Source organism: Carettochelys insculpta, chromosome 4, assembly GCF_033958435.1.
Source record: "Carettochelys insculpta isolate YL-2023 chromosome 4, ASM3395843v1, whole genome shotgun sequence".
Taxonomy (NCBI): domain Eukaryota; kingdom Metazoa; phylum Chordata; order Testudines; family Carettochelyidae; genus Carettochelys; species Carettochelys insculpta.
The window spans coordinates 125,828,025-125,851,201 of record NC_134140.1 but is presented as its reverse complement, the minus strand read 5'-3'; the positions used below and the strand labels follow the sequence as shown (position 1 = coordinate 125,851,201).

The window sequence follows — 23,177 nt, the reverse complement described above, 5'->3', positions numbered from 1 at the left end:
TCTCTCATTTCACTTCCTAGCTTAAATCTGCAGCCACACTTCATCGTCTGCCTTCCACCACCACCTCGCCTCAACTCCATCCCCTAACCCCCGATCCCACCACATTCTCCTTCTTATCTTCCCCCACACTGTCCAACCCCTCCATCTAGACAACTGTGTATTTTCCCCATATCCCTACTGAGTCTATTCCATTTTATCGCCCATCAAGAGATCCTGACAGTTTCATTCTCTTATTGATACTGTTTCCTCACCACCTCTTCATTCCCTTTTCCTCCAGCACCTTAAATTTATACTTATGTTAAAATTATATTTCCACAAACAACTTAACACATTATGAACTATTAATAAAATTCATATTAAGTATTAAATTTAAGTTACATTATATTATATTCAAACATCTGGAAAAAAATATTATAAAACATACCTAAAACATAATTATTAGATTATGACTTTCAGACAGAATTACACTTTCTTTGGTGGCTCTGAAAGCTATCAGTTTTCATTTGTGCACCCTTCGGCAGGCTTGGAGTTTGTCATGCCTGTGCTACATCATTTTCTACTAGGGCAGAGGGTTCGTGGTGGTCAGAAGTTTTTGGGGTGAAACAATGCAGGTAGGCCGACCCTTTTCTCAGCCATCTCAGGCAGACAACAAATGCAGCCTAGAAATGAGCGTCCCTGACCAGCGCATGTGGGTGGCCAAAACAGTGAGAGGACAGATGCAAGAGCCAATTCATTTGTACCTTCCATAAGCTAGACTCCTGAGGAAGCTATACTTCCCCTCCCCTTTGAACCTGGAAGAAGAGTGTATTGGAGTCACTATCTGGCTTCTAACAAGAGTGAATTGTGGGACTAGCAGCTGGTGTAAATCAAGTTAGTTTCATTGTCTTAACTGTATTACAATGATTTACATCAGTAGAGGCACTAGCCGTTAAAGTTTTCACAACGCCAAGCAGGCATTCCCTAGTGTTTGCCACATGGATTTACTATCTATTAAGGAAGATAGAATCATAGATTCATAGAACAATAGAGCTGGAAGAGACTTAAAAAAGCCATCAAGTCCAGCCCCCTGCCCTAAGCAGGACCAAACCCATCAGATCAGCCCAGCCAGGGCTTTGTCGAGGTGAGACTTAAACACCTCCAGGGATGGAGGCTCCACTGCTTCCCTGGGTAGAACATTCCAATGCTTCACCACCCTCCTTAGGAAAAACTTTTTCCCTATGTTCAACCTGGACCCTCCTAACCACAACTTGAGACCATTGTTCCGTGTTTTGCCATCCGTGGCCACTGAACAGCCTCTCTCCAGCCTCTTTGCAACCTCCCTTCAGTAAGTTGAAGGCTGTTATCAAGTCCCCCCTCAGTCTTCTCTTCTGCAGACTAAACAGTCCCAATTCCCTCAACCTTTCTTCATAAGTCATATGCTCCAGCCCCCTAATTATTTTAATCGCCCTCTGCTGGATCCTATCCAGTGTATCCACATCCTTCCTATAATTGGGGGCCCAGAACTGGACACAGTACTCCAGATGAGTAAGAGTCTGAATAGAATGATCGCATCTCCTCTGATTGGACAAAGAACCTTCTAAAACAACATATTGAAAGCAAAGAGGAAAAAAAAGTAGTTTCAACTGGATCAGTAACTTCTAGAGAAAAACCACATTATTCAATGAAAGAACAGTGGGACAAATTCATGATTTCATAACTTCCTTATAAGTAGTGTCCTTTGTTTTAAAAAAAAAATGCTGGAGGGGAAATAAAGAGCAGTGAGGTCTTGTTTTGAGAAAAGAGCTTCATTCACCAGTATATTTATAGCCTTACATTTGACATTCAGTTTGCACTATTTCCCTTTATGAATAAAAGGGGCAAACAGCATATGGAGCTTAAACCAGTTTGAGATCACTGCCTTTCACACTGACCAATAGTCTCATTGTTTCCCTCCACTCCTCTGACTGTATCCATCTGTTGTCTTTTGCCTTATACTTAAATAGTAAGTTCTTTGGGGGCAGGGACAGTCTTTTTGTCCTGGGTCTGTACAGTACCCATCACAATGTGTTCTTGTCTACAATGTATGCACTGTTGCAACACAAATAATCAACAACAACAAACGCCATCTTTCAAGGCCTTGGTGTGCTGATGAGTATCCAAAGTATACAGAATTTATTCTAAAACCAAACATATAAGTTACAGTCCATACAAATGAAGATGCCTACTTGACCAAACCAACTCAAATCCAGCCTAGCTCCTGACTACATCAACATCACAAACTGCTTCTCATGTTTTCATCCCTGTTATCAGTACATTTGCCCATACTCATTAAGAGGACCCTTTGGTGAAATGCACAAATGCAGGAGCAATAAACCAAACTAACGGACGGTATTTTTACAGGGAGAAAAAGTGTGTAAAAGCACAGGTTCAAGAGATGCTTCCAGAATTCTTCCATATCCTTATTAATTTCTGCTTAGTACCATACATAAACTTATCAAGTGCTTTAAAACCAGATGTTCTCAAGATGTTTGAACAGCTGTACCACTCTGCCAGATCACACAACAGTAAAAGTTTTCACCTCATTGCACTGGAAACCATTAGCCTGCATTTTGCTAACTCGATTCTGAGTCAGATCACATCCAATTCAGTGGATGGCAGGCAAGAGCAATGCATGGAAATGCATCACTAAGGTAAGAAGGGTAAATATACTGCAAAAGGTACTGATGATTGGGAATTATGAATTTAGGGCCCAATTCTGCTCGGTGGTTCTCAGCACCTCTCAGGAAACAATCAGCTCCTTACATGATCAAGTCTTTAGACTAAATCTATCTTAAATATAACCCAATTGCCTTCCTGACAAAAAGCAAGCCGCAACAGAAACAAAGAAATTGTTTCAAAAGTTTTGAGAATATGTATTTAATAATACTCACAGAATTAATGATTCCTTTAAGTGCTTGGAATCCTCCAGTAACTGGGAATACTTGTTCTTTTGTATCAGCAATTTTTTCAAGCTTTGGAAAACAAACACAAAAAATTTGGAATCACATATATGTTGCACAATGTTTTTCATCCTAAAAAACTCTAAACATATGACTAAAAACAATAGGATGTACAATTAAGCAAGGGAATGAAAATCCTGGATCCCCTGGAGCCTCTGGCCCACAGCTAGAGAAAGTAGTTTTGAGTTTTCTGAACAGAAGTGTTTGCTGCAACATGATATGATGCTAATCCTGCTGTGCAGCAACCACTCAGATTCAAAGAAAACCAGAAGGAAGGGGATCTCTACATCCTGATAATTTTAGACAGTAAATTTTCTTCTCTTCTTGGAGTGGAGTTAAAATCAGCTCTAAAACAGAGAAAGAAAAATCGATGGCACAAAGTTTTGTGCTTCCCTGTTAGCTTTGTCTCATGTTACAAGGCCTTTCCACATATCCTTTGTATAAGGCCCCTTCTGTACACTTTTCCATTTAAAATACAAGTCTTCCTACTCCACTCCCATCTGCTCTATATTGCTAACTCAGCAAATGCTCTGCTTCCAGGAGCACAGAACCTACAGATAAATTTTCAGTTGATGAAAAAAAGACAATAGTCCTTCTTTTGTTTTCCAATACAAAGACTATTGTCCCCAGTCAACTCAAAGCTTATCTATGGCCACTGTACTCCTGCAAGCTGTGATCTAAACTGGTTAACCTTTAATGGAAAGTTTACCTAAATTATCTGACTCAGGTGGCTATCAGTAAGTGAGGGATCTTTTCTGGAATAAAACAGAGTAATCCACTCATAATTTTTACTTCTATTAATAAGCAAATGTCTAAGTATCTACTTCCAACTCTGGAGAAGACATTCATCTACCACAGGGAGGGCTGCCTTATAACTTGTAATCAGACATTAGTAAGCAATAACAGTAAAAAATGCACTTACTTGTTCTTGTTTAAAATCCAGGACCCCAACACAGTAAACTCTAGCCCCTAAAGCTCTGGCCTTATTTGCCTATTCCAAAATAAAATGGAGAAAGAAATACACCTTTTACACACTAGGCTATACACAGACACAAGCAGCACAACAGAATGTCACAGGCGATTGCAGTTCAGGACTCACCTCTTTTTCTGCATACAATGGGATCTGACCATCCAGTTTGCCATCTGTCAAAGCAATTATTATACTGGAGAACTTGGCGCCTCCTGCTCCCTCAATTTGTTGATTTGCCTGGAAATGTACAATAAATTATCCAGTTTACTGTCATACCTGAACTTGTAACCAAGATGATTCTCCTAAATGAATACAATCAAGTAGGACTGAATGATCCACTCCACGCCTAAAACTACTCCCCTCTTCAAACAATTCCCTCCTCTTCCCGTCACCTTTTCATTAATTTAAACCAGAGTTGGATCCCAGGCTTGACTTGTAATTCAATTCTAAGGAGCATGGCCAACACTTTCCAAAGTTATGAGTGACTTTGCGATTCCCAGTGTTTGGGTCCTCGGCCTGATTCACATTTAAAGGAGTACAGTTTTCAGAGTTTGCAATTTCTGAAGATCATGTCCCTTTATGGTGTCTTACTTTCAATACTGCCAAACCCAAACCTTCAACATTCATCAGCCAAGCCCCAAAATACAATTAATTCAGATTTAAAATGAGGGTTTTTAATAGTAAATTTAGATTTCTTTTTGTCTTCCAATATTTCTACCATTAGGATGAACTAAAGACACACTGTTAGACTGTTCTCCACAGCCATGATGGCCAGAAACTTACTTTTTCTTTTAAATTAAAAAAAGTCAGATTCTGACAGATTCCCTGGTCTAAAGGGCCTGCATCTTTAACTCCCGATAAAATTACAAGAGTTAGCAATTTGTCCATGTTTGTAAACATGAACATTTTAGGTGCTGTATTAATAATAGCAACACTAGCAACAATAATAGCAACACTATAAAGCTGATGTGGTTATTTACTGAACTTATTTCTGCAACTGTTATATAATGTTAATTATTTATCCCATACCGGAAAACTAAGATCCATCTTCTGCCTCTCAACAGCAACGTAAAAACTTCACAGGAAAACCTCTTAGTATTTCCAATTCCCTATATGGGTCTTTTCCTCCTCCAAGTACAATCTTTGCTTGAATAAGGAGCTTGGGATTTGGCCCTTAAAGACTATTGTTTGAATGACCCAGTAACAACATATGAATGGGAAATGCTTTAAAGGCGTACTGTTTTGTTGTTACTTCACGGTGCTTTCATATCAGTTATGAACAGGACTACGAAAACTTACTAGCTTTAATCCTTCGTGCATGTATGTATCACCAGCTGGCTTTACCGCATGTAAATTTTTGAGGCCTTCTGCAATCAGATTCCTGAGAATAATTAGAAAACAAGACAAAAGCTTATTTAATCAATAAACAATGGTAAAAATCACATAGACAAATGGTAAAACTAACACGTTTTGATGGCCTGTGTGTCATAATGCACAAAGAGAGGGTTTTGGCATCACCCTGACATTAAAACATGCCCGAAAAAGAAGTCAGCTCGAACACTGTGTACAGACAAATTTAACATCACAAGGGGAGCTGTGCTGTGGCAACACAAATGATGTCCCTGTGTTGCACTATGCTTTGGTGACTTGGCAGGAGTCAGATCAAAATGGCATGTTTCAGATGGAGTTAAGCTGCCAACCATATCCAGCTACCAATTCCAAACAGTCCAACGGAATTGCATCATACTTTGGAATTGTACTTAGTTTGCTTGCCTACATACATTTTTAATAATAAAAATGGAGGCTTCCAGGCACACACAAATTGAAACAAGAAATCCACTGTGACCCATAGTGTGATTTTTGCAAGCAGCACAAAAGACTATCCCATCACAAAAACTGCCAGGAAGCCATTTCTGAGTTGGAATCTGCTAAGACAGTATTACATTAATTAAATTAGTCCCTTTTCTAAAAATATCTACACCATTTTTAAGCTGTTCTTGAGTTAAAGCAATGGACTGGGACTCGGAAGAGCTGAGTTCAATTCCTGGCTCTGCCACAGATTTCATGGGTGACCTCTGGGAAATCATTTAACCCTACTGGGTTGCAGTTTCTCATTTGTAAAAAGGGGACGACACAGCTTCCTTTGTTTTACTAGAACACTGAAAGGATAAATCCACCAGTGACTGAGAGATGCTCAATACTGTGGGAATGAGGCTGCAGAAGCAAAGTGGCAGAAGGAAAGGAAATAATTTTGAATACGATCAGCAGCAACAAAACGTATTTAAGAGGCCCATAACCTCAGGTTTTCACTTGGGAAAACATTCAATGAAGTCAATGGGCACTTGTCCTACTAAGGAGATCAGCATTTGGCCAAGAATGCGCAAAAGACAACAAAGACAGGTGACAATGAGGGACAGCAAGGTAATGGGTAGGGAACAGCAAGGTAATGAGGGACAGCAAGGTAATGGGTAGGGAACCCTTCCTTCAGGCTGGGAGAAAGAAAGAATTGGAATGCCATCCAGCCTGAATGATATGCACAAGTAACTGGTTCCACTGATTAAGTTTCTCTGTCTTTAGAAGGTTTACTCCAGAAGTACAATATGTAGATGTAACTTTCAATTTGCATTCAGCAACTGATATCCATACTGAAAGGTGCAATGGCAAAGGAAGAGGTTCTGTGTTAAATAGATGGAAGAGAACAAGTTACGTAAGGCAATACAATCTGTTAGATCCAAATATTTTACATTCAGCATCTATAGAAACAACGTGAAACTGATTATGTATGAATGCAGATTATAAACCACATACTTAGTGCTTGCCAGAAATGAGTGTCAGCATGTCCACAGGCATTAACGGTCTGCTTGCCAAGAAACAAACAGCAACTGAAGTTCCAGTTTCTGAAACAGATTTCATATTGCAAAAATAGCTCCCATACAACCAGCTCAGTTTTATCCCGCATGTCGCAGGGCCAGGCCTCTCAGGACATGTTGGCACCTCCATGCCTCTTTTTTGCAGTAGGTTCTGGTGAAATCTTTGGCAACAAAAACTATAACTTCTGCAGCAGCAGAGAGCAGGTCACCATCTGTCTTCCAGTACCAAAGCAAGCACTGCAACAAGGGGGTTCATACTACCACCACCTTCCCCCTCCTCGCTTCTGTACTCCCAGGCCTGTATCTGTTGCTACGGTCACCAGATTTTAAGCTGTTCCAGCAGGGAGCAGTGTTCCCTCTAAACTGAGCACTTGGCCGGTCACCCTCAGAGAAATCCAAATACCATCCAGCTGATTAGCAGAGTGCCTACAGCCAGCAGCATGTCTCTCTACTGGTAGTGCACATCCACACACACATCGGTGTGCACAACAAATTTATTCCACACCAGCATGTAAAAAACGAGAGAGAACACTGCCAGGCAGTGTCTTTATGTGTTTATATGGTGCCTACCATAACAGGCTGATGATTGCTGATAGCGGGTCCCCAGACCCTGCTGCAGTACAAAGAAGTAAATCATAATTGAAGCCTACAGAGCTTGATTAAGTCAGACAAAAGGTGGAGGGAGCGGGAGGCGGAAATCATTCCGTTCACTACAGTCTGTAGCTTGCAGCCTGTCTGTGTTTAGGCTGAATGATTACAAATATAACATCTCTTCTCAATTCAACATATGTGCTACATCACACCTCTGTCTTTTAGAAAAGGCTCATGTAATCTATAATAGCTACCCTGTCTGTTCTTCTTCTTCATAGTTCATAATTACTGAGATAACTCCTCTACAAGCAAACCCCACCACTCTTACAAACTTTCCATCATGTCTTGTCTAACCTAGATTGTAAATTCCCTAAGGCCAAGGACTGCCAATGAAATCCTGGCCCTACCAAATGCACTGGGAGTTCTGCCATTTACCTGGTCGAAATGCACAAAAATCAAATTATCTGGGGTTGGCAATCAACCTCTGCTCGTCAGTATTGCAAGGAGTAAGGGAGCTTGACAGGAGAGTTTCTCCTGTCAACCTCCCCCGGTGAGAACGGCCAGGTGAGTCAACTAAAGATAAGTCAATTCTAGCTAAGCAAGTGCCAAGCTAGAACTGCACATCTACATTCGACTTCCCTGCCTAGTGTATACCTGGCCTCACTGTACCTATGTGATGCTTTGAATTGACTGAATAATTACATAGCTGTTACCAGTTGAAGTGGTGCTTCAACACAGGGAGGCCTAGTATTGACAGCTATTGACATGGTTTTTGACACTGTTATGTAACTGAGCCTTAATACAGTGCTGAAAATGAAGTCAGCAGCCAGTGGCCTATCTATGCTAGGACTCTGAGTGTTGCTAAAGTGTTAGCAATTTTAAAGGCCTTCTGACTTAAGACAAGACCATATATGATACTCTGTCAAGATATATGGCCCTTGACTTCAAGAGACTCTGGATCAGGCCCCTGATAAAGGCAGATCATATAAAAAGAAGCAGGCTGACCATGCAGCACAGGCCATCTTCCTATGCATTAATGCAAACAAATGTATTTCTGACATGCACCAGGAGGTGAACAAAATTTTGTTTGATAGTGATGGAGAGAGCACATTGGAAAAAAATATGCTAAAGCAACTGCTGAGCGCCACGTCTTGATGGCCAAAGATTTTGCCCTTGTAAATTAATACAATGGAATTCAGTGGTAGCTGGAATTTTCTGCAGCATAAGCCTCAAGTCCCACATGGTAAATTCAACAGAGGGTGAGTCTAATTTGTAAACCCTAGTTTTCATAAAAAGCTATGAAGTTCTCCAAATTGGAACTCTCAGTTCCCGTAGGCCAGTTCCAAATTCATATTGATTTACTGGCCCACTCTGTACCGACTGGCATCTCATGTTGTTAGTCAAGATCGCCTGAGTACGTCACCATCAGGCTTTTGGAAGTATATGCTGACCCCCATGAGTACATCACCCAGAAATACATATCAAGGATTCTCAGCCTCCTCGCTAACAAAGCACAGCTGTACCACAAAACCATACACAAAGACTGTGGGCTGATCCTGTGAGCCTCAGTCATAAAGTACATAGCAACTTCAAATGGAGCTCTGCCTAGAGTGAAGGCAGCAGGATTACACCATGTATATGGCCATGGGTCTGAGTCACACACCAGCTGTAGCTGGCAGGATATGGAAACTAGTTATATCTGCCAGCATACAGCCAGTCATAGGAATACACAAAATATACAGTAAAGTCTTTCCTATCCAGCATTCTATCATCTGGAACTCTCAAATAACCAGCATTTTAACCATAAGTTAATTTTAGTTACATTTTCCATAAGCATGGTATAGTGAAAGTAAATACAAATAAATACAGACAATACAGTATAAGTTGACAGTTTACAATGTTACTGTTGTTGGTAAATAAAGTACCCTGCCTACATTTTTGTTTCTTAATATCTAACCTTTTTTTTTCCCCTTCAGTGTTATGCATTGCTAGGTATACCTCTCTATTATCCAGAATATTTGAGTATCTGGCAACCTCCCAGGCCCAGGGCTGCCAGATATGAAAGAGTTTACTGTACGGGGATGCCTATATCCTGTGTAAAAAACATGCCTAATTTTTCCTAGCCACCCATTTTGATAAAACTGTACTCTTTTGTGGCTAAAGGTGATTTTAGCCTCCAGGAAAGTCACTGTGGCACCTCTTATGACCAATACAAAATTCACTTTTAGATTTTACTTCTATGGTATGAATACACCATAGGTCAATAGAGTTGAACTAGGCTGTAAAAATCAGTATGAACCTTGCTTGTAAATTATCAGCATTGTGCTCATTAAAATTAAATAAAACTTCATTAACTTGAACTAATGAATGGAAATAGACTCCAGTTTGCTGAGCTCTGTGAATTATCCAGTAACGAAGAACAACTCATAAACAGATCAAAGCTACTGTGTCACCAAACAGTACTATTGCCACTAAGTCCCCAATACCACTGTGTGCTGAGACCCACATGTTCTGCAGGAGCCAGTGGAAGCCAAACACGATGAGCTGTTCTCAGCCATTGGAACCCTTAAGGTTTAGGATCAAAGTTGTTCAAAACATCGCTGCACTGAAACTCTCTCCACTCAGTCATGTGCACATGATTGTTGTTATTACTACCCATCTTCCTCATTTTGTTTCACAACCCCCCCCCGCCCCACACACACACACACAGAGAGTAATTTGTTTTCCCCCCCCAGTATTTACATGCATCAAAACCTCAGGAAATGTTGGATGACAAATGAAAGAAAGATGAACTCATTTATAATGAAATGGGTTTCTCCAGAACTCTCCTTTCTAGAGCTGATTTCATAGGAAAAATATATTTTAATGCCCTAACACAACAGAGAACATATCAGACCAAGTCCCTGAAACAGCACTTGTGCTTATGTGGAGCAAAGCCAAAAGTCTGCTCAGGCATTCAAAAAAGTGCAAACTATCAGTTGCGACTCTCAGTATTCAGGACGGAATGGGACACCAAAGAGCACTAAACTGCTATTGAAATCCAGAGAAAACCACTCCCATCGACTTCAACAGGTGCTGCAGCAGGCCTAAAATGCCGCATCCTGCACTCTCTGCAGTATTTAGATCTGCGGTTTATAACCTCACCCCTCTCTGTGTCAGCCCGCAGCACAAACCAGAAGTTCAAGTCAATGTTGGGTGCTTAGTAATTTTGTAAGTTGGACCGATTTTTCAGCTGCCAAAGTGTGAACTTAGAAGAATAATTTGAGGCACCCAGTTCTGAAAATCTTGGCCTCTTCTCTCTGTTACATTGTTTTCTTGTCTGGCTTATTACAAAACACAGTAGCTAACTGAATAGGCTAGAACATGGCCTAATTTAGACAGCACACTGACACACACACTAGGAGGCGGAGAGAGGGGAACATCTCTCCCCTGTCCCTCACAAGTAGTTTATATGGCCTTTTAATAACCTCACAAACTGTTCATAATCCCAGAATAGTTCCTCATACGATTTGAAATAAGCAACCCATCAACATTTTCTCAAGCTGCTCTGTTTTGGGGCCTTTCATACTGCTTTGATATGGTTCAAAAAGCAACTGTGGGAAAACATCTAAGTCTCCAGGAGTTAGACATGAGAACAATCCAGAGTGGTGACCGATGAAAACACTGCAATGACTCTCTGCAGGAAGAGCTGCACTGTAATATAGATTTCCTGTTGTTTCAGATGTGACTTTTTCATTTTGCAAGTCTCCCCTTTGAATGGTGTATTTTTCTTAACGGCTCTTTTTTTTCCTTCTGAGGTTTCCCTCCATCTCTTCCCTGACTTTCCCAGAGGTGTTCATGCTTTCTTCCATTTGAAGACAGAGCAAGCAGTCTCCTTTCATGCCAGCATCGATATGCAAACCAACTGACAAGATGTGCGGCAAACTCCTCCTTAACTCAAGGCCATGAACACCAACTACAAGCAGCGCCACCCCTTGGGTAAGACAAATCAGGTGACGTGCTGGGTGCCATGCTTTGCAGGGTGCTACACTTCAGTGTGCGTATGTTGTCATGACTAGGCCTCAGCAGGGATTCCAGTCAGCCTTGGCCTGCCAGCTCCCAGCACACTAGTGCCACTGGAAGATGTCAGCTCCACGCTGATCCATTGCCTTCCATCCCAGACTCCTCCCTTTTCCAGGGCACCTTGCCCCCAGCACCTGTTCAGGAGGGAGCCCATACAGGCTGATTTGTCCTACATCCTCCTGGGGATGGCCCTGACTACCAGGTCCACCAGACATCCACTGACTAAGGGTGGTCCCAGATACCAGCACACGTTCTAATGCCTACTCTGAAATCAATAATACTTCAGATTTTTTCTTTAAAAAAATTCCTGGTTCAAAGTAACTTTTCCACATAAAATGTAACATTAGTCTGAGATATTACTTCAATGTAACAGAGTTTGTCTTGAATGCAGCATTTACATATGAATTTCAGTTGACAAATACAAGCAATCATTAACTCCATTTTGACGAAGCTAAATCACAGGGTGGCAAAGTGAGTTGCCTATGGCCACAAATTAAGTCAGTGGCAGAGATGAGACAACGAACTTAGAGCACTTGACTCTCTTTCTCACTCTGTCCTAGTGGACTGTCCATTGGCATGTTCACAAAAATAAACAGAGACATGCACTACTGCCTTATGATTCTGATGTTTTCTTAGTGGCTACGGATTGAAAGTATCAATCATTTTGCTAACATTATCTAATCTTGTAAAAGCCCTAAAGAAAAGGAATAATGAACTAACCTGTCTCCAGTTAATGGCATAATGGTCTGTGCTTGAGTAGAAAACACAATGAAGGATAATCTCATCCGGGGGCTTTAAAAAAAAGAAAAGAAAAAAAACCCTGCAGTTTAGACAAATGGAAAGAAAGCCTTGTACAGTATATCCCGCCCTTGTTTTTGCTCTCTTTATCAGTAATATTTTAACCTCTTATTTGCAAAGCATACACTTTTGAATTACAAACCAAGAATATGCAGAAGGAAAAAAGAAACTGAAGAGCTGTTTACTTCTTGTGCTCATACCTTTCTTGCACTGATTCACTGCAAAATTCAGAAGCAAACTTGTTTGCTTTCTTGCTTTGTCATATGTTGTAGATAAAACCAAGTTAAGCTGACGTATTTAACATCAAAAATTCAGGCACAGAACTGCTATCTGTATATTGCAACAGAATGGGGCTTCAGATTTTTAAGGCATGCATGCACATTTTTGTACTGACCCCACTACAGGTGCACATTCAACTTGGAGATTTGTGCGCACACATTTTTGCACATGTACAATTCTAATTTACACACTTGCATTGGTTGTTATGGGCATAAAACTTGGATTTGCACAAAAGTTTGAGCCTGACATAATTTATTATGTTTGGATCAAATTCTTATCTGGTGTGAGGAGGCACAACACTAGTAATATTAAAATAGCAGCACCCACTTATTCTAGGTTTGATATTGGCTATTTTATTTAAAACATTAATTGCAATTTCCTCAATGAGCGAGTTCCAATGTTCTTCATAGATACTGATAACAGCTAAAAGCAATTCTCTCAAAAGGATTATTGGGCCATACACATTATGCCAAAATCAGCAATAAAACCGAAACACTATTTAGCAAGGGATCTGTCTGTTCCCTTGATGTCCATTCTTAACCCCTACTAATATTAAGTAGGTGTTATATAACAAACATATATGAAGACAAGCCCTCCTCCTCCCCACGCCAAGACAAACTGATGCGGTCGATGGCCTAGACAGTGACGTTTGTAAAATAGATTCTAACGGCATCTCATTTCTCCTTTTCGAAATCATAACATTTTAATTCCTAAATGTATTTTAGAAATAGATCTTGAAATTATGAGTTATGATATTTGTGTGTCTGACTATATTAGCTTAACATTAATAAAGATCAGGAAATAATCCGTATAACGTGAATGATCTTAGTTCATGTATGATAACTCCAAAAAAACCCACGTTTTTATCACAAGCAGAGAAACTATAGGGTGAATGTGACAGATCTGCTGCAGTCTACTTTGATTTAAAACGCTGCCCTAGTCCTTTCACTCCTGTTTTGCCTCAAGGAAAAAAAAAAAAAAAAAGACAGACTTAAGCCTTTAGTCCATTTAGTTGTCACATGCAGTTGTCAATACAATGCTTCAGATAACATAAGCAGTCAATAAGAGGGATCTTTGTATTTGAGATGTAAATCCTTTATGTTACCTCTCAGCTATAAATGGGTTTGACTACTTGAATTGCTCATTAAAAATACATAAAACATCCTCTGCATGAAAGATCCTTATTTTCATTGCACTATCCAAGCACTCACTCTATAGTGATGTGCGGGAATATATTCACATACATGCACAGATCCCATGCCATGTCGTGCACATGTAACACAGGAAATGAATGTGTGATACTGCTGCTGCAGGCCTACATCCTGACAATGAATCAAAACAGAAAAGACGTATTGCTCACACTGGTATCTTGTAATTTTTAGAATGAAACCTGTTCAATGTTTTCACCACATGTAAACTGAACAGCTTTAGAACAACTACTACACAACTCTGCTGTTCTTTCCATACCTAATATTTTGAAATGGGAAGGGAGCTGGTAGTTTATAGTGAAGGACACTACACATTAGTTGGCAATATAAAAGAGCCTTGGTATGGGTGTAAACTGTTTAGAAAAAAAAATCAGGATCATCTACTCTGTCCCCTGCAGTTGACACAGCCAGACCACATTCTAATCCAGCTGTTGCAAAAGGGTGTGTCACTTGGCTGCAACTGAGGATACACTAGTGGCTTTGTAATGAACGGACTTGCCCTTTTCACCATGAACTGAAAGGAGGAATGGCCAAAGCCTCTTGAGAGTCTCTCTCTCTCTCTCTCACTCTTTTAAAAATTACAAAATGACTTTCAACTTTGTTACCCAGGCTTCTTTTCCATGTAATTTGAGTTCAGCGAGATGGATGAATACACTATTTAATTATGCAACTCTTATTCATGTTCTCTTCATTAGCTGGCCAAGCTTACAATTGCCTAGTGTATTTCATTTTCCGCAGGAAAAAAATTAACTCCCGTAATATCCTGTATCTGTGGGTTATTTTTTACAGGAAGGTGTTTTATTACACTAATTCCTAATTTAAAAAAAGAAATACAGCAAGCCAATTTATAACAGTGGCATTTGTCAATAGAGAAGAAATCTTATTTATAAATAAAGTTTGTTGCATGTGCACAAGTCACATTCACCTGGCACAAACTTTAAACAAATACCTGCACTTTAAAAGCAAAAGCTTTCCTTCACTTTTCGATTGGACAAAATATTCACTTCAAATTTCATGTTGTCGTTATCATGATCTCTAAAATTAGGGTAATACTAAATTCAAAAAAGTAATATATCAGAAACAACTGATGCTATTTATGTGAGATGCAATGTTAAAATACAAAACCTAGTCAACTATAAAAATAAATTAAGGATCCAATAGTAAAATGTTAATCTGCAAGCATCTTTAAATATGTTCTAAATAAACATGGTGACATCATACAATCAGAGTTCATTGTCCACTCTACTTGAGCATTAAAGTTCCAATGCTTACTATGCTTATGAAATATTTACAATCAATAGCCTTCCAAAAAGGATGCGTTTTGTAACATACCCCAGTGTCAATTAAAAGCAGAAACTACCAAAAGGAAAACATACCTCACAAATCTGTCTGTGAGCTGTTTCACAAAATCATAGATCTCGATCCAGTTCTGTGCTACACTCCCAGATCTGACAAGAAAACAGATTAGTATGTCTTAGCTCAGGGAACCCAAGTAATAAATATTACAACTTAAATATTTCTTTCCATTTAATATTTTTCAGGAAGAGAGGAGGAGGAAGTGGTATTACAATAATACATTCCTATATTATTTCCAGTGATTTCCAGTAGGTTCATAGTGGTTCTGCCATATCATCTTCCTGTGACAATCTGTCAAGCTACCGCATTCATTTAGCATATGGCACAATACAGGGAAACTGCACATGACAGTTTTGAGATAATGTGCTTCTCTGTGATTCCCAGGTCCACAGATTAAAGCAGTAACTATTGATATCACAAACTGAGGGTCTGCATCTCATCAATCTACCTTACTGCTATGAAAGTGGCACACTATGAACAAACTTATTTCTCCCAGAAGCGGGATGGCAGACAATTCCAATGACTAGAGCTGGTCAAAAAATGTCTGTGGCACAGTTGTCTGTCAGAAAACAGTCAAAATAAAAAATGTTTTGTGGAAATATGTCCATTTCAATAAAAATTTGCATGGGAAGAGGTAAAATAATTCATTTTGATTTTCTTTTTCTGTTTTGATCATTATTATTATTTATGTCACTACAATGCCGAGGTACCCTAGTCATGGGCCAGGGCCAGTGCACAAGGCACTGGACAAACACGGAACAAAAAGACTTGTCCCCGCTCCAGCACACTTGCAATGTTGAGATGGTTCATTAAAGTGAAAATGTTTCATTCTGACTTTATCGTTTCAATTAATTCTCTTTCAGCTTCTCTTTCTGGCTACAGAAGGTCAGAGGAGCTCATGATTCTTTGCAACTTTGTAGTACAAGTTCACCAGTCTTGCAGTTCCAGTCCCTTTCTCTTCAAACTTTTCTTTACGCAGTCATTCCATCCCAAACTTGGTCTTCCACAGCCTTTCTTTCTGTTTTCGTCCTCCAATCCTGTCTTTGCTGATCCTCTTCCATTCCTATCCTACTTCCACCCCACTTCAACCCTGTACTCGCCAGTCTACCACAGAAAAACAAATCCATGTTCACCTTTCCTCTAATTTCTTCAATGCACATTCTATGTAATTCTGCCTACCTGCCATTTTCCTCAGTACATTATTTTCTACTACTTGTATCATCTTACCTTGCATTAAGGCCCACTGTTTCCAAAACAAACCCACGCAATTCACACTTTCCTGTCAGTTTCTTACTCAATTGTCAGTTACACAGTATTTCTGCTGCTTTTTTCACTACTGCCCATGTACACTGGATATTTTTCTTTTCAGCTCTCCTGATCTCTCTCAGATGGCACAAAGTACTTCCCAAGTACACAAATTCTTTCTTGATTCAGCTTCTCTCCTGAAACTTCAATCAGCAGGTCTTCTTCCACTTTCTCTACTTCAATAACTCCTGTCTGCTTTGTGTTTTCAAAACAGAGATCTTTTTTGTATGGCGTTAAAATATTAAAAATAAAATATATTTGTATGTGGTAGTAAACATAGAATGATACTGCAATACTTGAACCTTATGGGAACAAAAAGGGTTTGCTACACCAAAATTAAGTATTTTGACATTACTGAAATGGAACATTATAATGGCTCTGAATCACATTCCCCCCCCCCCCCCCCCAGAGTTTTTATTCTGTGGGCCTGTTCGCTCTAGTTTGGATGGAAATCAAATTTCAGAATGTCAGACTATTCCAACTTTACAGATAAACAGTTTCCAGTTAGAGCTCAGATTGCTCTTGGCAAAAGAGCACAAGCATCTACACTAGGCCTCAAGGCAGATATTGTCACCACCTTTCAGGGCAGGGAAATTCAAACCTCCAAAGACAATGCCAAACTGAGTTAATTAGTCATCTACAGCCACTTCCCCATATACCCTGTGGTACTCTCAAAAGAACTAAACACATAACCCCTTTTCTATTATTTATTTACCATATTTTGCTATAACTAACTGACACACAAAGTTGGAGGTAACCTCACCACACATCTGGTCACCCACACAGACAGACAATGCCACTTGCACATCTCACCGACAACAGCCCACAGGCACAAACTTTACTCGTACGATCCTCTACAACCACACACATACAAACAACCCCAACAGCCCACCTATACACCACAAACAGAGGAGGGACCAAACTCATCCACTCCACCCACCCCAAGTAAACCTCATACAGGCACAAACACACACACACACGCATGACACTTCTAAACAGACATGCACACCCAATTACACACAACACAGAAAATGTACACCAACACTTACAGAAAGAGACATCCACTGATCATCTACACTCCTGCAAACATAGACACAACCCCACCATCTCATCCCTACTGCAACATGCAGACACTAACCCTTCCTCCACGCCCTCCCCCAGTTACACTCACAACATACCCCTCACAAAGGGAGACAGGCCCAGCTATACCTCCCTAACGAGTCACATGTCCCAAATACACACCAAGAGACACACGCATACCTACATCCTCATATAGCGACACCCATCCCATATACTCACAAGCCCTCCAACCACACCCCATAGAGACAGTCACATCCCACCTACATATACACTAACTATACCCCCACACAGACACGCATGCACATCCCCATGAAGAGAGCCACCCCCAACTACCGACACTGGCATTAGGAGTACAGGGTCTTAGGTTTGAAGTGGTTTCATCATGTAAAGGACTAACAGGTTGGTTCAATGGCTCTCAGCACCTCCACTATACAAGTTGGCCCAGAGCCCTCACCTACAAAGCCCCACAGAGAGACAAGTAATTCGCACCTACCACCCCACAAAGACACACACACCCTCCCCTACAGCCCCATGCAAACACACACACACACACACCACTCTCCCCGACAGCCCCACACAAAGAGGCCATGCAGTCCCCACCTACGTCCCCTACTCAGGCACACACCACCTACTCCTCCATGCAAAGAAATACACACCCCTCACCTACAGCCCCCCCACCCCCCACCGACAGCCCCACGCAGACACGCGCACAGACACACACTTCCAGGTTGACACACACGCCCCGTGCCCGCCGCCCCACTCACTTGTCCAGCACGAAGTAGAGGTCGAAGGCCCCGTGGCAGGAAGGCTCGTCCTCGACTTGGGCGGCCGCCGGCGGCAGCAGCAGCACCAGCAGCAGCACCAGCAGGAGGTAGAGCAGCCGCTGGACCGCCCGGCGGGGCCCCATCCCGGCCCGGCCCGGCCCGGCCCGCTGCGCTCCGCAACCCGCCCGGGCAGCCAGGGGGAGCCGGCGCGCGCGGCGGCGAGCGAGGGGCGCTCCCAGGACAAAGGGAGGGAGTCGCTGCAAACTCTTGGCGGCTCCCGGGGCCTCCGCCACCCGCGGCAGCAGCTGCGTCTCCTCCTCCCGGGCTGGGCTGGGCTCGGCTGAGCGGCGCTGCCCGCTCCTTCCCTCCGCGCCCGCAATGGCGACCCCTGGCCGCCGCCGCGCCTCCCCCTGCAGCACAAACTTTTCGCTTGCGGGCCAACGGGCGCCTTTTGTGCGCTCAGGATGTGAGTAATGGGCGCGCTGGTTCCGCTCGCGCCGCGGCTCCCCCCCCGGGCACTGGCAGCTCCTGGGACGCAAGGCGGAGGGGTTAAAAACCAGGCGACTCCGGCTGGGCTGCGGCAGGGGTGGGGAGAGGGAGTGGCTCTGCCCCCCCCCCCGCCCCCATGCGCTTCTAAGGGAGCGAGGCCAGGATCAGAGGCGCCTGCCTTAGGTTCAGCGGCCGCATTGCAAAAAATAGACGTATCCCTCAGCCCCGGGCTGGGAAAATGTGCTCTGACTTTGCGTGTCTCGGTCACACCGCGCTGGAACTCGACCGCACAAGGCGTCCCAAGAGCCCGGAGTCAGGGGCTGGGGTTGTTTGTTTTTAAATCTGTGCCATGCGACCACCAGAAGCCGGGCAAAAGTCTTTTTGTGGTCACCCAGGAGGGTAACTTTTTTTCTTCCTAAGAGTTCCATCCTGCTAGATGCTGAGCACAGTGGCCCTGGTCCCCAGGCTTCAAATGGAAGCAAGTGAGTTAAGTGAGTTAAAGCCTCAACAAAACAAAGCAGCTGAAATGTAGCACTTTGAAGACTAACAGAATGATTTATTCGGTGGTGAGCTTTCCTGGAACAGACTCACTTCTTCAGATCCTATCAAAATGAAAAAGCAGTCATGTCGCACTTTAAAGGCTAACAATGTGCTACACGACTGCTTTTTTTTTTGCATTGATAGTATACAGACTAACACCACTATCTCTCTGTCACTATTCTTCAGATCCTATTAAGCTTGCTGGGGTGTAGGGCAGTAACAAAGGCCTGCTGTGTCTGTCTGTCCTTGGCCATTCTCTCCAGTGTGTCGCAGTTGTAGTTCATTCTGTTCGTGTCTACCTCAACAGTATGCCGCCCTGTTGTCTTGGGCCTCCCACATTTCAGTTGTCCTTCAGGCATCCAGTGAAGTACTATCTTTAGAGTGATGCCTGCCTCCCTTCTCATCAGGTGCCCTATCCATCTCTAGCATCTTCTTGTGATGATAGTGGTCATGTCCTTCTGGTGGCATCACAGGAGCAGGTTGTGTTTGGAAATTCTCTTTGACCAAAAGATGTGAAGTATCTTGTGAAGGCTAGTGGTGAGAAAGGACAAGACCTTGGCAAGGTCACACTGTCATCCGCCAGCACTCTGAGCCATATAGTAGTGTTGATACGACACAGCTCTGGTACAGCTTAACCTTGGTGTGGACTCTGTACTGTGTAGATCTCCATACATTGTTCATACTTCTGAGGACATTTCTGGCTTTGCTTAGTCTGCTCTGGATGTCACAAGGATGAAGAAGCAAGGGAGTGCTTAAGTCCTGCCCCTGATCAGGCCCTGTAGTGGTTGTACCTTGCAATCTTACCTGTATTAGGAGCTGCTCTTCAGGCTGTCAGAATTTCAAGCAAGAGTGCAATAGTTGGGTATTCACTTTTATTTCTACTATAACAACAAAGCTCTAGAGGTTCTTGACGTATTTTACATAGCCCTGAGAGTTATTGGATAGTGAGAAGCCCAAGCGTTCAAAAAATCATGGAGGATTTTCTAACTGATTTTGTTATTTTTGGCTTCCAGGCCTGCTGGGTTCACAAAGTCAAGTTCTTCACTGCAACCATGAGGCTAGGGAACTTATGTTTCCAAAATGAATGGTAATGACTGCAGGAGAGAACATGGTGAGATCCATGGTGACTTTGCAAGAGAGGGTAAAACTAATCATATTTTAGAAACATTTTAAACCCCTACTAATAATGAAAATCTTCTTTTTTCAGACATTTCATTATAGCATTGCCATCTAGAAGGGTAGAAATTTGGTCCCAGAGACCATTAGTCATTACAGTCATGGAGGGGATGATGTCCTGGTAGCATAAAATCTAAGCCAATTCAGCAAGATTTGGGACTTAAAATAATGTGTCAGAGCACAGGTGTATGCTGTCTGCCAGCTGATCAGATTTTACTACTGACAGACTGGAATGCCAGCTTGCTACAGCTTAGTGTCTCCATATGCAGATGCCCAATTTAAGATATCTTAACTGGGTTGGTGTCCGGCACATCCTGAAAATCAGGATTCACCCAAAAATTAAACAATTAAATCTCTTAAGCACTAGAAACTTTTATGAATTTATAAAATTATAAATTTAAGATACACACACAAGTACTATGACTGTTACTATTGTCCCATCTACAGGTGAGCTAGAGCAGATAGAATCTGGTTCCTTTATACTCCGCAAACTGTAACCACCCAAATATGATAAGATACTGTATAGTTAATTAATACAACTTCCAAAAGTGAATGAATTTGGAGATGCATTAAGGCATGGCATTCTTTTGAATGCTAAATGAGGAACAAATATTCAATTTACCCATAGGGTGACGGATTCACGGTGAACATGAGGTGTTTGTAAAAAGTGTCATTTTATACCACAAGAATGTTACATTTTAGATTTTTCTTCATGAGATTTCAGAGTTTTACAGAAGTTCAGATATCATTATTAGTCCTAAAATACTATCAGAAGGTTAGTGTGCATATAATACATATGAGATACTAAGGGTAACTGGATGTAAAAGTCTGTCCATGTGAGAATACCATATCAGGAGTAGTACTGTGTGAATCTAAGTTATTGCAGAAGTTGAAAATAAATCAATCTAATGAATTAATCTAACTACAATTGCTTTGTTTTGTTTTTTGAGATTCAGCTACAGCCCCTTCAGACTAAGGTCAAAATTACGGTTTCATTCTCTCAGGAACACCACTGCCTTAATGCCTCTCCAAATTAAATTTAACAGCGTTTTATCTGATCTGTATTAATGCAGGAAGAAGGCCAAATTCAATCTTGGTGCATACCAATGCAATGCTACTGATGTCAATGAAGTCATACTGGCTTACTGCATTAAATCTAGCCCTTGGCTTAAAGGAGCTGTGGACCTTCGATGAGGCCCAAAATGAGCATTCCCTCTTAAAATACATATAAATGTTTTAGAAATGTGAGCCTGTCTGTCCATCTGTGAGTCCATTGTTCAAGAATGCCTCCTAAATGGTAACAGCTAGGACCACCAAATTCGATAGGAAGCTTCCTCTTATCATAACTTAAAGCAAGGCCAGGGTTTGGTTGCGTCAGCTTAATGGGAGGTGCATGGAGTGCAACTGTTTCATATCAAACTTAAGGGATGGGTGTGAAAGCAGGGACAGTTATAATGAGTGACCACGGGGGGCAGCAAGCACCCCAGTGATCACGCACTGGCCAGCAGCACCCATCACCCCAGCGTGTCCCTGGGACAAGCTGCCAGCCACCTTATGGCCCTGCCATGGAGAGTGCCGATGAGCAGCCTGCATGGCTGGCGCTGGCCATGCAAGAAGCCAGTGGCTGCAGTGCATTGCCCCCACCCTTGTGTTTTCCCATCAGGAGCACCCAGCAGGTGAAGTACTTGGCCCACCAGCCCAGAGAGGGGCCAGCGGACTGGGTGTGTGCTACCCGGACCTCCCTGCCCCCTTCCCTGAGACCTTAACCTGGGCAGCACTGGCTAAGTCTACTAGTATATTAAATTGTGGCTTCCCAATAAAACATGGTTGATGTAACACTGACTTCCAATATCCTGTTTGCTCTGTTAAATAAACTGGCCAAAATCCTGTCTTCAGTTTAAATTCCACATTCAGTCATTAAGCTATATCAAATAGTGAAGATCTAGAGGAATATGGAATGCTTCAATGTTAATAGGTGTTGGAAGACCAAAGCCCGATGACTCTAACTGACAGACAGTTGCTCTGAAATGAACAGCTGCTGTAGAATCAGCAAGGAGTCCTGTAAAACACACTTAGTCAGATGCCTGGAAATGATGTGTCTGATGAACTGGTTTGTACCCGTGAAAGCTTATGTCCATATAAATCTGCCAGTCTTTAAGGTGCCGCAGGATTCCTCATTGTATTTTCAAATACAGATGAGGACAGCTACCCTCTGAGACCTGCTATAGAATGTCAGATGCTATTTGTAAGCAATTTACCACACTAATTTTGTTTCCATCTATTGTCAAATAAGTTATTGTGAAAGAAACCTCTGTCCCTGATGAGCAGGAGTCTGTAGGGCTTTGTGACTGTTATGAAATTGAATTTGTATGGAACATTTTTACGTGCTGGTAAGTGTGACTATAGATGTGACATTACTGGCAATCTATAAGCTCCATTTGTTCCCCAGATCCTAAATCCTTTTTACATTTAAAATATTTTTGATGCTTTGATTTCTGAGCCCAACTATTTTGTTTCCATTTCCATGATATTTGTTCCATTTGGGTTTTCAGGAGGCTTTCATTTGTCTCTAGGGTACAATTACTAGTCCCAATTTATAAACCCCACCTAATTTCCCCATTGCAATCAATCTTCACTTATAACTTCTCCCTTTGGTGTTTTACATTTTCCATCCGTTAAAACTTGGAAGATTCTCTTTGAGTAAATACCAT

At 41.8% G+C, this 23,177-nt stretch overlaps 1 protein-coding gene across 2 annotated transcripts in view; it reads right to left on the bottom strand.

Moving 5' to 3' along the window:
* Positions 1 to 18,853, bottom strand: part of ANTXR2 (ANTXR cell adhesion molecule 2) — a 166,700-nt gene extending 147,847 nt beyond the window's left edge. The window contains exons 1-7 of one of the 2 annotated variants that reach the window (XM_074993748.1): positions 18,262 to 18,853; positions 15,133 to 15,204; positions 12,192 to 12,263; positions 5,248 to 5,329; positions 4,078 to 4,185; positions 3,901 to 3,969; positions 2,910 to 2,990 (exon numbers count right to left, since the gene is read on the bottom strand). In XM_074993748.1, coding sequence (XP_074849849.1) covers positions 2,910 to 2,990; positions 3,901 to 3,969; positions 4,078 to 4,185; positions 5,248 to 5,329; positions 12,192 to 12,263; positions 15,133 to 15,204; positions 18,262 to 18,404 — 627 coding nt within the window. In that variant the 5' untranslated portion in view covers positions 18,405 to 18,853. The remainder of the gene's footprint in view (positions 1 to 2,909; positions 2,991 to 3,900; positions 3,970 to 4,077; positions 4,186 to 5,247; positions 5,330 to 12,191; positions 12,264 to 15,132; positions 15,205 to 18,261) is intronic. The other variant, XM_074993747.1, reaches the window with a different exon arrangement.
* Between the last annotated feature and the right edge of the window lie 4,324 nt (positions 18,854 to 23,177).